This window comes from Polypterus senegalus, chromosome 1, assembly GCF_016835505.1.
Source record: "Polypterus senegalus isolate Bchr_013 chromosome 1, ASM1683550v1, whole genome shotgun sequence".
Taxonomy (NCBI): Eukaryota; Metazoa; Chordata; class Cladistia; order Polypteriformes; family Polypteridae; genus Polypterus; species Polypterus senegalus.
The window spans coordinates 206,818,963-206,834,162 of record NC_053154.1 but is presented as its reverse complement, the minus strand read 5'-3'; the positions used below and the strand labels follow the sequence as shown (position 1 = coordinate 206,834,162).

Sequence of the window (15,200 nt, the reverse complement as noted above, 5' to 3'; positions counted from 1 at the left end):
AATTATAAAAATGGCAAGGTTCAATTAACTCAATTGGCAAAGAGATTATGTAACTGTATTAATGTGTTAGTCCATTTTTAGGACTTGAGGAAGAAAGCTGAATGCATGTTTACATGTACCACATTATTGTGCTGGTTAACTATGCAAGCAGTCTGCACAGCTAGTTTAGGGAACCCAAAAATTGACAGAAATTCATCCAAATGACTTAACCTATGGAAGAACACTTAAATCCCTGAAAACATTTACTACTTATCTCATACAGAACCACCCAAGTGGCTTCAGATACTGCTTTCATTTTATTCTTGCAGCAAAAATAAACATGTTTAGCACTGAAAAGGTTTCCTTTAAAGTGGCTACCCAGGTAAGGACAGTTCTTGTGGGTGAAGCAGACAAGAACAGAAATGTTTCAATTCCAAATGCTACCTATGAATCGTTCTGCGTGTGCTGAATTTAAAGATTTTGTTAGAAATGACAAGGTGCTGCCATAAGCCCCAAAACTGTACTGAGCAGAACTCGCTACCAGTGGTGAGGAGAAAATACAAGCTCTCATACCAACACAGCACCTTTTAACCACTTTGGGACTCCTGTTTGAATAGATTAAGTCTGTTCACACTCCCATCTACATGCGATTCAGAGTCCTGCAGAACACTTTCGCATGCATTGTTTCACACACGTGTAATGCCGTTTGCATTTTAAGCAGCACACAACAGTAACAGTCTTTAATTTCATTACCTAAGATTTCATCGATTACAAATATTCAAAAGCTTGTGCGTCAACTGCAACAAAGCTCGATAACAATTCATACAATGCTCCCATGAGTACTTGAAATCTGCATACATTTCTTCCACACACCATGATGAAGTCTACAGTTGAGAATGTATTGGAAGGCACCGGAGCGAGTATTGGCATAAACATTAAATGAAATGGACACAGAACCAAACAGATCATGGCTCTGACTGGGGAGTGAAAGGAGTTACCAAACTGGAGTATTGTTAGTCTATTTACCAGCAATTGCTGGAGGGAAAGATTAAAATGCTGGAAACCATAGCATTTTGTTTCTTAGAATATTGCCATTTGTTCGATTCTTTGAAATCCATGTAAAATATCATCAAAAGTTATCACTCTCATTAATGTTTCAAAAAAACAAAAAACTACCATTACGGTCATCTAAAGTTTAAGGGTGGCTATAGACACCTATTTGCTTTTATTGGCACAAGCACCATACAAAATCTGTAAAAACAGCAACACATTAGGCATTAAAAGGGGAGTGGGGTGGGGGGGATTTGTTGCCCTTTTAGAATAAAGCATTAAAACAGGCATATTGCTGCCTTTTGCATTATTTTTATTAGCCTCTTCCCACACTTAAGACATTCCTACAGCTCTCAGAGTTGCCCTCATGACCTCTGATCCCTGAATGAGGGTGGGTTGGGGGAAGGGGAATTTTGGCAGTAGAGTAATATTTGGTCCCTTGGCTACATCACATTCTAGAAATATGCTGCTGATAAGTATTTCTAGTTCACAGTGTTTTCCAAGAAAATGCAGTATTGAAAAAAGGGTAACTAGCAAACTGTATTTTTAGCACACAGTTATAATTTGTGGATTTTCCAGTTGCACTGTACTTTTGAGCTCTGCATTCAAATATGTGCAAAATCTAACCTCCTTAAGAGAAACATGGTACACAGGAAGATCCATCATCACCACAAGGCAGCTGTGATAAAAACTTGAAAACAGCTGTTAAATTCACACACTGTGGCAAAGGCAGAACCCCCAGGAATGCAAAGTCAGACAGGACAGGGCACAAGCAAGGGTGGCAGGGGCTGCTGTAGCAGTTCAGGGAGCTGCAGTGATGCAAGTGGGGTGGGGGGTGGGGGAGGGAGAACAGTTTACAAGCTATGCAGCTCTTGGAGGGTCTGGTCCAGCATGGCATGCATGTTCACATTTTCTGCTTTGGTGACAGCCAGTTTCTCTGTAAATACACAAAGCAAGAAATTGAATTAGTTAATACAAAAACCTTATACATTTAAATGGAGATTTACATGGTAATACTAATTTCAGGGGTCCTTTTAGATTTGACACCTTGCTTTTAAACTGTTGTTATATCATCTGGCAATTTCATGGAATACATACAATGAAAAGTCTCAATTTTAAAAAACAGCAAGGAATTTGATTAATAAAACATGAGCATTTGAACATAATATCTAGATAGATAAATGTTTTGCCACAAACCATGTATTTTCTGGGCTCTAACATATTAAAATATTTTAAAATTTGACCTCTATTTAATTTCATTTTCCAGCATGAACATACCACACCACTGCCATGTTAGATCCAAGCAGACACATTCAGAATCCAAAAAAATATTACAGTGGATCAAGTTCCCAAGATTCCACACACTTATTCACACATACAGTATTTATAAACACACACACACACTCAAATACATATTTTTATCTCTTTTCACATCATAATAAGTAGACTGCAGCAAAAACAAAGTTTTACCAGGACAAGATAACAAAAATCACGAGAGGTCATACTTCATAAACCCTGTGCAATTAAACTAAAAGCCTAAAGCTTATGCACCCAACACTCAAAAGTCTGTTTGGCAAACCAGACCTGCATGGATTACTGCCATGCTTCCCACTATTAAGGCTGCAACATGCTATACCTCTCCTAAGGAAATATTGATTTATCTTAAATACAGATAAACAAAGATGGGTAACAGAAGATGGCAAGCACAAAAGTAAAAAGAAGCACTATTCACAACCTACCTCATACTACATATGTAGCAAACACCGTCATCTATGTGGACATCTATGATCAGGATACAGGATTTAAAAAAAAAAAAAAAAAAAAAAAAAAAAAAAAAAACACCAAAAAAAAACCTGAAGCATGGCACAAGATCGAGACAGGGACAGAACTGTTAACTTTGTGTTTTAATGTCCACTGCTCTAAAGGCTATGCTGTACTCTAAGCACAACTTAATCTAAAACTGACAGCACATTTCATAATTTTTAGTCACAGAACATTAACTGTAGGTGCTGAATCTTGCCATGTTCATCACATCAGGTTACGTTACTAGAAATTGCAGCCAATGACGCATTACATAACTCCGTTCAGACTTTTCAGCAGTTTCATATTTTTATCCAGTATCCAGATCTGGCTGCATTTTTACAACCAATTAATGTGCCGTCTGACAGCACTGGTGCCTGTCAAAATCTTCACAGATCCGGACAGATCAGCTGTAATCTTGACCACATGATGTTTTCCCTATTCTGTTATGGTACAAGAAATATTAATTCTGTTTATATGGTCCAAAACACATTGAATCCTCCTTTCGTTGCAGGTTTATTGAATGCATGGTACTTCTGGCTAAGCGCTCATTGGTTGCCAAGTAACACCTGAACTTGACCCTATGAATTAAGGCAAAAATAAACTAGTTTGATTTTTACTTGGCTGGGGATGTCAAAACTATACAACAGTCATTGGCACATGTTTTGACTGCCCTGATGCACTAAGATTATTACATTTCTGTCATTTCTAGACACAGAATTCTTCTGTATTGATGGCATTACAATTTAAAGAAAATATGGGGGAAAACAATGCAGAAGTAGAATAAGACAACAGCCCCTTAATCAAATCAATGAATATCAGAAATCAGGAACAGTCGGAACAGAAATTCCTGGACATATTTCAGATTGACTTTTTTGTGCAAAGGAGTTTAAAAATTACTCAGGCAAGCAAAAATTCAACAAGGCACTTTCACTTTACAGTATCAGGCATCAAGGTACTATTAATATAGTGTACTGCAAACACCTGATACTCTGAACAAGTATTACATTGGCTTTATTCTGTACTGTTTTTACAGAAACATTGCAAGCCCTGGTTAATATTTTTGCTGTTTGAACACCAATAAAATGTACAAATACTTAGTTCAATAAAATGCTACCGTATATCAGATCAAACAGCTTTCTAAAGTAAAATCTAGAGGAGCAAAAGGAGTCAAATTATAAAAACGGACAACTAGAAATGGAAGAGATAAAGATCCAATAACCTATGTTAACATGATACATCTGCAGAACATGTCAATCCATTAGACGACATGGGTGGCTGTCTAGGGAGCAGTTTGCTGAGAGGCAGTGTGTATGAACGTTAAGGAGTGCGTGTTTCTGACACAGAGGGGGACACTGTACCTCGATCCTTAAAGTCGAAAATACTGAATAGGCACCATGGACACAAACAGGAGCTGTGCATGAAACTCAAACAGCACATACTATAGCCCTTTCCGCAACCTTGCCTAGGGCTTTATACCAGCACTGAACAACAGAGTTAAATGTACGCTTCTCAGTGGTATGAAGTTCAATAGTCGAGATACCATGCAGATGACTGGAAGACAAATTTATAGGAGTTAAGCGTGCAAAAAACATTCTAAAAAACCAAAAGAAAACCACTAACCAAATACCAAAAGTTTCCCCCAGCATAACGTAAAATAGATATTAAAACTTCAGTCCACAAAAATGCTTCATTCAAAGTACAAGCAAAATACTTGCCTCTGGGAACAACATAAGACAGTTTTAGATGTTGGACACATTTCTACTTGTTATTTTTGTGGTTGGGAATAAACTCTTTAACATTTCGATTATGGGACTCAGGCTCTTCTCTATCTCTGTTTAAAGTCACTTGTTCAAACTTATCTCAACAAAGGAGGGAAATGCAGATTATTAAAAGCACCAACAGTTGCACAAATGACAAAGTAGAATGGTTAACGCTGTCAATACTTCTGACAGGTACTTTTCGTGTCTCTCCTGTCTGTTTTAAGACTAGTGTCTTATAAAAATGCACTTTCCTTACCTACTTGGACAAAGCATAAAAGCAATGGGAAAGCCTAATTTGGCCTTATGTGAGATTTTTTAATAAATGACAACTGTGTTCCATGCTCCCAGCATAGGCTGACATTTATAAAATGTTACTTTTATATAAGTGAAATGACATGTTCCTTGAGCATAGAATGGTCTTCTAAGATGTTCTACTGGCATTTGTGGTTTTTTTTTTTTTCACACCATCATCATATAGTATTATGCCTCCTCCCATCATTCCCATCTTTATCCTTCCGCATTTTATTCGGCAAACTAGAAAAAGGGACAACATTTCTTAATGGAAAATTCTACATTTACATGTAAACCAAGTATGATGTGTGTATAGCTCTGAAACGCAGTTTTCTGCACTTTGCTTTTCTCCGTAACTAGGTTCTAAGTTACTGCTACAGCAAATAATTTTGCTTTTTTGAAATCAAACATAATACACAGACATTCTCAAGCCTGCTTAAGTCTGAGAGTACTGGGTGGAAAGTAGGATTCACTCTGGGTGCCAGTCTATTGTTAGCCCTCCCTAATGTAACATCCAAGGGATCTGCAATGCAGACACAGAGGGGAAAACATGCAAGTTCCACACAGGTAATATCTGGGTGTTGGATGTGAATGCAGAACACTATCTGAAGTGCTAACCACTGCACCATTGTGCTACACAGGATGAAAGTACATACTATTTAATCCTTGTTCAGGATGTGGCTACTGGACTAAAATTATGGAGATCTCTGGTTTAATCAGCTTGTAAAATAGGACAAGCTGATATTGCTTTTCTAGGATTCATGAGCCACAAATATTGTGATTAGGCGCTTGAAAAAGTATTACAGAATGACTCAAAACACATCCTAATTACAGTAATACTTAACCACAAACATTAACTAGACTATGTTTATTTTAAGTACTATATATTGCCAAAAGCTGAACAGTGGTTCAACTGCAGTAATGTTTTCTGTAGTTTCCATTTTTGTCTTATAGGCTTGTAGTGTAGCACCTGTGCTTAAAATAACTTACTTCCACCACATCTTCCATCCAGCACTTCTGCCTTCAGGACGAAGGATTGTATTTGTCAACAAAGGGACACCTTCATGTTGCTATAAGCACTCAGATGTCTTAGTCTATCAATATCCTAAGCAATTTGTCTATATTTACAAAATTAATTTCTTGACCACCCTTTCCTAATCTGGTTTTAATGCTGGCACCTGAAGGCCTAATTTTAATTTAGGAAGTACTGTTTTAGACAGATTCCCTACTTCCAGAACAAAATTACAGGAGGCACTTGGCACCAAGTGCAAATGCATTGCCATTAAGATATTTAAAAAACCTTTCAAATGCAAGAAGACAATGTATTTATGTTGCAGCCAGCCAGTATTATAGAAAACCAGATAAACCACATTTGTTTGTTTTGGTTTTACCATTAAAGAGCACAGATCAAGAAAAATCAGTTAATGGCTTGATAGAGAATGATCAATAGACAGAGGGAAATCTGGCTTTTTACAGATGTCCAATAAATATTACGAAAAACAATAAACCCCTCTCAAATATATACCAAAATGACAGAGAGAGAAAGAAAACTTCCTATTTGGCAGTAATAGCTTCAATAAAGTATTATTAAGATGTGTAAAATTGTTCATAATAACCATCAGATGTTTATAATTTCCTTGTTCGTAGCTATCACTATTAGATGGTAGAGAGTATTCCATAACTGCCCTTTAAAATTAGCTTGCTGATTTGGGGGACCTCTCTTGAAGTGATGTTACTAGCTCATCAACCCACTGTATAGAAAAATCACACTGGCAATCACAGAGTTATAGAATTTGTAAAGTATATTCCACATAAATGGAACATAGTCTTTTAAGGGAGATATATAGATATATATATAGATATATATAGATATAGATATATAAAATAAAAAAAAAAAAGTTCTGTGAATGTTGGTAGTATGCACCACATTTCCTTTATACTTTTAGGATAAGTGATTTTATACATGAATGAAGTTAGTCCTCTAATATCTGCTTATTTGTTTCAATGCCATATACAGTGCATCACTTTTTCCACATTTTGTTATGTTACAGCCTAATTCCAAAATGGATTAAATTCATTTTTTTTTCTCAGAATTCTACACACAACAACCCATAATGAGAATGTGAAAAAAGTTTGAGGTTTTTGTAAATTTATTAAAAATAAAACTGAGAAATCACATGTACATAAGTATTCACAGCCTTTGCTCAATACTTTGTCGATGCACCTTTTGCAGCAATTGCAGCCTCAAGCCTTTTTGAATATGATGCCACAAGCTTGGCACACCTATCCTTGGCCAGTTTCGCCCATTCCTCTTTGCAGCGCCTCTCAAGCTCCATCAGGTTAGATGGGAAGCGTTGGTGCACAGTCATTTTAAGATCTCTCCAGAGATGTTCAATCGGATTCAAGTCTGGGCTCTGGCTGGGCCACTCAAGGACATTCACAGAGTTGTCCTGAAGCCACTGCTTTGATATCTTGGCTGTGTGCTTAGGGTCGTTGTCCTGCTGAAAGATGAACCGTCGCCCCAGTCTGAGGTCAAGAGCGCTCTGGAGCAGGTTTTCATCCAGGAGGTCTCTGTACATTGCTGCAGTTATTTTTCCCATTATCTTGGCTAGTCTTCCAGTTCCTGCCACTGAAAAACATCCCCACAGCATGATGCTGCCACCACCATGCTTTACTGTAGGGATGGTATTGGCCTGGTGATGAGCAGTGCCTGGTTTCCTCCAAAAGTGACGCCTGGCATTCACACCAAAGAGTTCAATCTTTGTCTCATCAGACCAGAGAATTTTGTTTCTCATGATCTGAGAGTCCTTCAGGTGCCTTTTGGCAAACTCCCGGCGGGCTGCCATGTGCCTTTTACTAAGGAGTGGCTTCCGTCTGGCCACTCTACCATACAGGCCTGATTGGCAAAGGCTGTGAATACTTATGTACATGTGCTTTCTCAAATTTTTTTATTTTTAATAAATTTGCAAAAATCTCAAGTAAACTTTTTTCATGTTGTCATTATGGGGAGTTGTGTGTAGAATTCTGAGGAAAAAATTTATTTAATCCATTTTGGAATAAGGCAGTAACATAAAATGTTGAAAAAGTGATGAGCTGTGAATACTTTCCGGATGCACTGTATGTTGCAGCCTTACGCATATACAGTACATCACTACTGCAAGTGTTAAAATAAAAATAACCACTTTGAGTACTGGGAACTTGGACATTGACAAGTGGAATACATACAGCTCAGCAAAATAAAGTACAATATCTCTAATGGCCAGATCATGGGATTCCTTCTAAAATCATGGCAAAAGCCAAAGCTACAGTGACCTCCAGTCTACCTCTGGCTCATATTGAGTTCCAAAACACACCAAGGACAAAAGATTTAGAGCTATTGCTGGATTGTTAATAAATAAAATAAGGCAATATTACTTCTCCCTTTGAAACACCTCCCCTTTCAGTAGGGAAAAATACTGTGATTTATGTATAGTTTATGGCCAAAACGTACAGTGGCTTCCAGAAGGTTTGGGCCAAAGATATTTTTATTGATTCACCTGCCCTTCTGCTCCACCAAACAATTCAGATGCGTTTTAAGTGCATATTGCAGACTAACTTAAGGATATCTAAATACTCCTGCACATTCTTGAAGAAAGAGACATAAGTTGAGGCAAGACAGTTATTCACACTAGCCTCCACACATTAAGGCATTTTAAATAGTGTGGTTCACTATAAAACATCTCCAATCTAACATCAAAAGTTCAATAGTCACTGTTAATATTGCATGAGGTGGGAAACATTAAGGCAGGCAGGCAGGAGAGAGAGAGAGAGAGAGAGAGAGAGAGAGAGAGAGAGAGAGAGAGAGAGAGAGAGAGAGAGAGAGAGAGAGAGAGAGAGAGAGAGAGAGAGAGAGAGAGAGAGAGAGAGAGAGAGAGAGAGAGAGAGAGAGAGAGAGATTTTTTTTTTTACCACAACTACTACATTTGTACATTTAAGATAATGACCACCAGTCCTGACAGGGTGAATTTCAGAATCAACAAAGTTGTAAACATACCAGTGCCAGATTTTTTTTCTAGCTCATTTTATTAAGGTTCTATGCATCTAATTTCATAAAGCACATGGATACAATGCCCCCTTTTCAACGTATTGTTTATTCCAACCACTCGACTCTGAGGCACTGCTTGATTTGTTGAATACTAACCTGGAATCAAATTCTTAAATGGTTCTTTCCCTACACTTATGCATGAACTAAACACATTCTGGACTACTGAATGCTAATTTTAGAGTGCATACGGGGCCAAGGGTTCACCACTGAGGTTTTTTCAAGTACATACTAAACATGGTGGATTGACCGAGGTGCAGGCTCTTAAACATCCATCCATTTTCACACATGCCCTTGTGAATTTAATAATGCAATGAGTTTGTGTTTATAATTAATCCAATTGTAACAGATGCATAGGAGAAAATATTGAGGATGACACATTGCTAGTAAATGATCCTAGCTTGCACAATAAGAACCATAAGAAAGTTCCCATTATGGTTTGGAATACAAGAGTAAACCGGATATACTAATGGAATCCAGAGAGGGTGCTGCAGTATTTAGAGACAAAACTGGAATACCACTAGAACTTCATTTGTGCTGCTATATTGCTCTATATTTAAAAAAAAAATATGACTATATAAATTATTTACTGTATATATAACACTGTGCAAAACTCTCAGTAATACTTTTTAAAAATACCGCCATGAATAGATCAATCTACCTAGAAAGAGCAGTAAACAGAACAAAACGAAATTTGGGGAGACCACCCTTTGGCTTGAAAACAGGAACAATTCTCTTAGGTACACTAGTATGGAGTTTCTGAAGGTACTTGGATGGCCTTACCACAGTTCTACAGCAGGCTTTGTCACCCTAACTTGCTTGTGCCTCTGCAAGTAATGGCTGGCTCAATGATGTCAAGATCAGGGCTCTGTGGCAACCATACCACATGTTGCTGCAGATGGCTTTTTATGATTTTGGAGGTGTTCTTGGGGTCATTGTCATGTTGTAGAATGAAGCTGGGACTGATCAGATGCCTTTCTGAGGACATAATGGAGTAGAATCTGCCTGCTTTTAACAGTGAGGGAGCCATCAATTTTGATAAAATCACCAGCTTCGCCTCTGGAAATTGCAGACCCAAATCTACCTAACCTCGATTGTGCTTTACTGTTTCCATAGGTTTCTCCTTTAGGACAAAGTTATAAAAAGTAACAGCAATCTTAAGTCTGTTCTCTATTGGGGTCATGTTTTGAACAATAAAAACTGATGCAATAAATTACAATAACTGGCGACTGAAAAGATTCCAAGAACTTTAATAGCAAAGGACATTTACTTAAATTTTCTGCAGAAAATGAGACAGAATAGGCACACTTGTCAGACTTCATTTACATTTATACAATAAACGTCACAGTATTGAAATTTAACAAGATGATACTCAGACAGCAGACAACTGCATTGTGAAATAAAAATGTAATAAATAAAAGACCAAGCTGGTAATTGTCTTTCTTTAGATGACAACAGAAGGCATGAAGGCAAAAGACAGACAAAGAAAGAAAGATGGAAGGAAGGACAGGTTGGTAGAAGTTGATACAAGCAGGCACATCCCAAAACAGATCGCAGAGATGCACAGGACAGTTCATCTGTTTGGAAATAAAGTGAGATCAAAATAAGAACATAATGAAAGAAGAATAAAATTGCAAACATTCAGAAAGCAAAAGTCAACAGACGCTACAACATAAAAAGTGCTGTGGTCAAAACAGTGTTTGAAAAAAAAAAAAAAAATGCACAGCTTTGTAAAAATATTACTAAAAGAAGCTAACAATTTATACAGCAAAAGACAGTGCAAAAAGCCACTTAACTGACACAAGTCAAGTACAACTTGCTTTAATAATAAAAAAAAAAAAACAATGCAGGTTATTTCAATAATTTAAAAAGGTGCAGCATGACCCAATTATTATATATGCAACTAAAATAGCAAAACTGAGAAAATGGCTTCTTTTATATTTAAACACCAGATCCACCTGGTGTTATGTATAGTTTAGCCTTATTAAAATTAAAGATAAAACTCAGTTTGCAAAAAACTGTAACCTGCGCCATAATAGGCATACATCTTTTGTTTTTAAAACATCTTAATAGTCTTATTACAAAAATAATTCTTGACTTGCACAGCAGAAGTGGCAGAATTAATGAATTGAACAAAACTACTTGACAAAATACTTTCGCCTGATGCAATTGTGTGCGAGTAGTTCAGTGTTTAAAATACAAAAACAAAAATGAACACAAGAAATTAAGCTTACAAGGAAACAGGTATATTTCAGCCTCATTACTGCTGCATGCTATTAGCAATTAGTGGAAAATCAAAAAAAAAAATATTTCAGACAAATTCAGTTAAATGTGACGACAGTTTCCAGCATAAGGGATGTATCTTTCAATACATTTATTAGAATCTTATTTACCCTAAAACATGGTACGTGGTATATATAATTTAAGATTACTGTTAGTACTGATAAAACAAATCATAAAAAACACATTCTCCTAAACACAATTATACATCAAACCGATGTTAGGTTGTGAATGTCATTAAAATCAATTCAGTCAAGAACTCAAAAACCAGGCAATTTAAATTAAGAGTAAGCAGGCGCTAGTATTTACATGGAGGTCATGTCGTTGAGAGCATGGTCCAGCTCCTCACTGATTGCCTTATATTTCAGTTTCTGGGCATAGAGCTCATCTGGGTAAGAATATAAGGTTTAAATTGTAGAAGGAAAAAAAAAAAAAAAAAAAAGTTGATAGAATTGTGTTTCAAAAAAGGTACCAAACTCTCTCTTCTATCTATATCTATATCTATATCTATATCTATATCTATATCTATATATATATCTATATCTATATCTATATATAAAAGTTTTCAACTTCAGAAAATAGAAATGTTTAAAAATAAACTACCCAGCAGTAACAGTGAAACATTGACACAATGCAACAGCAGCACTAGCACAACTACTTGACTTTGAGTCAGATAGCATATGAGACTTAATGACTACAGATACTGGACGTCAGATTTTATGAGTAGGAATTGCAAGGAAGAAAAAGACAACTCCATTATAAATTCTGAGCAGTCTTAAATATTCCAAGTACTGAGAACTTGCCAATTAATCCTCACATTTTCCTGACAGTGGCAAGACTGTACACAAGAACAATCCTATGTCTTGAAACTAAATTGTGGCAAGTCACAGAGAAACTAACACTGTGATGGAAAGGATGCCATGCTACAAAACTGGTAGACATAGGCACAGACCACAAATTGCAAAGATTATGTAATGGAAGACTTCAACTCAAAATGGCTGGAAATATAAATACTGAACATGGAGACCACAGAATTTCATAGTTTCAAAAAGCATTTTACCTGTTAACAGTTCTTAAAGGAAATGGAGGAAATGCACACATTTCGACACAGACTCAAAGCAACACTTAATCATGTGCGGATGTTTGAGAATTTTTGCAAAATGTCTGGAAGATTTACACTTAAAACATTTTAAAAATATCAGCTATACTTTCTCTACTTGAACTTAAACCAGGTTACTCTTAACAAACCTTATAAACACATCCTGTACATTCCTGTTACCAAAACGGATATATTAAAATCAAGTTAGCATTTGTTTCATAAATGATTTTAGTACATTGTTTTACATGTTTTGTACAATTCTCTCTTTAGGAAGAATCCTCCAATAAATCTGTAAATATGAAAAATTTCTAAGTTGCAAAAAACACCTAATAAACCCACACACAAGGAGATACAATACTAAGCTCTAGTTTATTTAACATTGACACAAAATACTGTACTATATTTTAAGTTTACCACTTTTGGGAGATAAATCCAGGCCACAAACAAAACGTCCAGTGTTACAGCCTTTGCTTGGTAAGTTTCAGCAAGCTTACTTAAAAGTAAAATTTACCTTTTAAAAACAAAGCTAATAATTAGATTTTAGAAACACAAAGAAAATGAAAGAGGCTACAGAAACAAGACACATTCCAACTCCCATTTCTCTAGAATACCAGGTGTTAGTACAGCTGTCAATGTCTCCTTCCTACCCGCTTGTGCATTTACTCCGAGAAAAGAGCCTGAAGCAGTATACATAGAATGATCTTACCACCTTTAGATCTACAAGTTATTTAAATAGTACCATTCAAAGAGACGTCAAAGGAAGTGCTTTAATATTTAGTCTTTTCTACAGCTAAAACACCTGTTAATTGTGACTCATGTATGGTGACAACAGGTTTGCTTATTCACCATTTTTTGTTTAATGTTTCATCTGCACAAGGGATATAAACATTTTATACAAATAAAGGTGCTGGCCATTAGTTTTGCAAGTGTGGGTTTACTAGTAAAAACTTAATGGGGACAGAGTCATGATTTCTTGAATTACATACACCAACAAGGAGGAAAGATAGGTATATGACATAAAACAGAAATGTGACTTCTACTGAACACTACTACATATAAAAATACATTGAGAATATAGTCAAAAGACAAGTTTGTTTTCCTGAATATTACTAAAATGAGAATTAAACATGTCTAGCTTTTAGTTATGATATTTGGCTGTAAACCACAAAGTTGCTAGTCCAAACCTTGCCTCCAGCTCACTGTGCAACTCTAAACAAGCCCCTTAACAGGTTTCAGATTACAAAAAACAGTAATAGAGAAGATGTGGGATGGTGTTTTTAATTGAAAGGTTCTATATAAAATGCATTTAGATTCTTTGAAGAACTATCTGACAAGTAATTACCTGCAGCTATTAATTCTTATGGGAGACAACAAAAGAGGATCTTCTGCAGACATGTAAAGACAGAAAAGCTAAAGAGAAAAATACTTCTACACAATTTTGTGGTATTAAACTATGGACTTCAATTATTCCAATGAGGCAGATTAAACAAGTTGCTCAGAACCTTAGGAGCAACTCGTCCCTTCATTCATGAATAGTTTCTGTATTATTAAAATCATAATTCTGTTTGTATGAGTCCTCACACAAAGTTATACTCAAATTCTAAATAACTGAGCTGGTAGAAGTGAGAAAGAGACTGAACTAATGTCCATTAATTGCAACACGTATACTGTACTTGGCTTTATAGGGTGTTAGGCTACTTTGTAGTAAATAATACTGAAACAGGAACAAATCGGCACTGGGAGATGCAATTCTTTGTGCTAAAATTAACAAATATGAAACCCACCTAGAATTAAGAAACCAGAGCGTACCACTCAGGAAACTAAAGTAATTTATAATTAAGGCTCTACAATCCTGAATGTGGATAGACATTTTATTTCCAGAAAATTACTGTGACAACCCTACTTTAATATACATTCAAGCGTGACTAAACTTTGGGAATTACAAGAACACAGCATGGCAGGGTAATCATAAAAAAGTCAGTGTAACCTCTGTTGTTGTAGATCTACTTATCAGAGTTGCATAAGACAAAGAGATGGTAGACAAGCCATATTTGGCAGTACAGGAGAGCAAGTTAGGACAAAAGCAAATGGACATTCACCTCATAGGGGAAACAGGGGTACTTACCAGTGTACACAGCACCAGAATAACAGACAACTGCTAAATTGCTGGAGTTCCATTGTTCCCACACACAGCATAGATTCTACTTTTATCTTTATTTGTAGCAAAATTTTACATGAATTTTCAAACCTGGCCCTTGGCTAAACATTAAAATGAATAGTATTTCTATTTTTATAGTAAACCCATGCGTATTCTGTATTACAAAGTGTAGTCATTAATTCCAGAACAACAAAACCACCACTAGTATGACAATGGTCTCAAATTTTTTTTAGGTATAGAATACAAGGTAAATAAAATTCCCAATGTCGCCTCATTAGTAACTAATTGTGCACTCATAAGTGATAAACTGATAAAGTGGCATAAAATGCAGATGCGGTCACTAAATAAACCAACCAGAGGGGAAAATTCTGTCCCATTGACTAAGGAATAGTAATTTTAAGTACTGTCGGCTAGACTTGACATGTACTATAAAAGTTCGAACTGAGAATGTCCTAAATGTTTATAAATATTATCTGCTTCATTTTTAACTGGCATCTTGAAACAAAAGCTTCTTGTAACTGAAGATAATAAACTTACTGGAAAGCCAGCTATAACTAAGTAACCTTTCTTGTCCTTGCTACAGGACATCAGTGAAGAAAATGCCATCTCCAAAGACATATTTCATGCCAAGACCATAGTACTACCACAATCAACAGGAGGAACCTTAAATCAACACTATGGTACAATAGGCTCAGAGGT

At 36.2% G+C, this 15,200-nt stretch overlaps 1 protein-coding gene across 5 annotated transcripts in view; it reads right to left on the bottom strand.

The window, feature by feature from the left end:
- Positions 1-909: 909 nt before the first annotated feature.
- Positions 910-15,200, bottom strand: part of LOC120538384 (tropomyosin alpha-3 chain) — a 64,713-nt gene continuing 50,422 nt past the window's right edge. For 4 of the 5 annotated variants that reach the window (XM_039767903.1, XM_039767885.1, XM_039767919.1 and 1 more), the window contains 2 exons: positions 11,554-11,632; positions 10,195-10,541 (listed from right to left, as the gene is read on the bottom strand). In XM_039767903.1, coding sequence (XP_039623837.1) covers positions 10,538-10,541; positions 11,554-11,632 — 83 coding nt within the window. In that variant the 3' untranslated portion in view covers positions 10,195-10,537. Of the gene's footprint in view, positions 1,967-10,194; positions 10,542-11,553; positions 11,633-15,200 lie in introns of those variants that run through there. The other variant, XM_039767893.1, reaches the window with a different exon arrangement.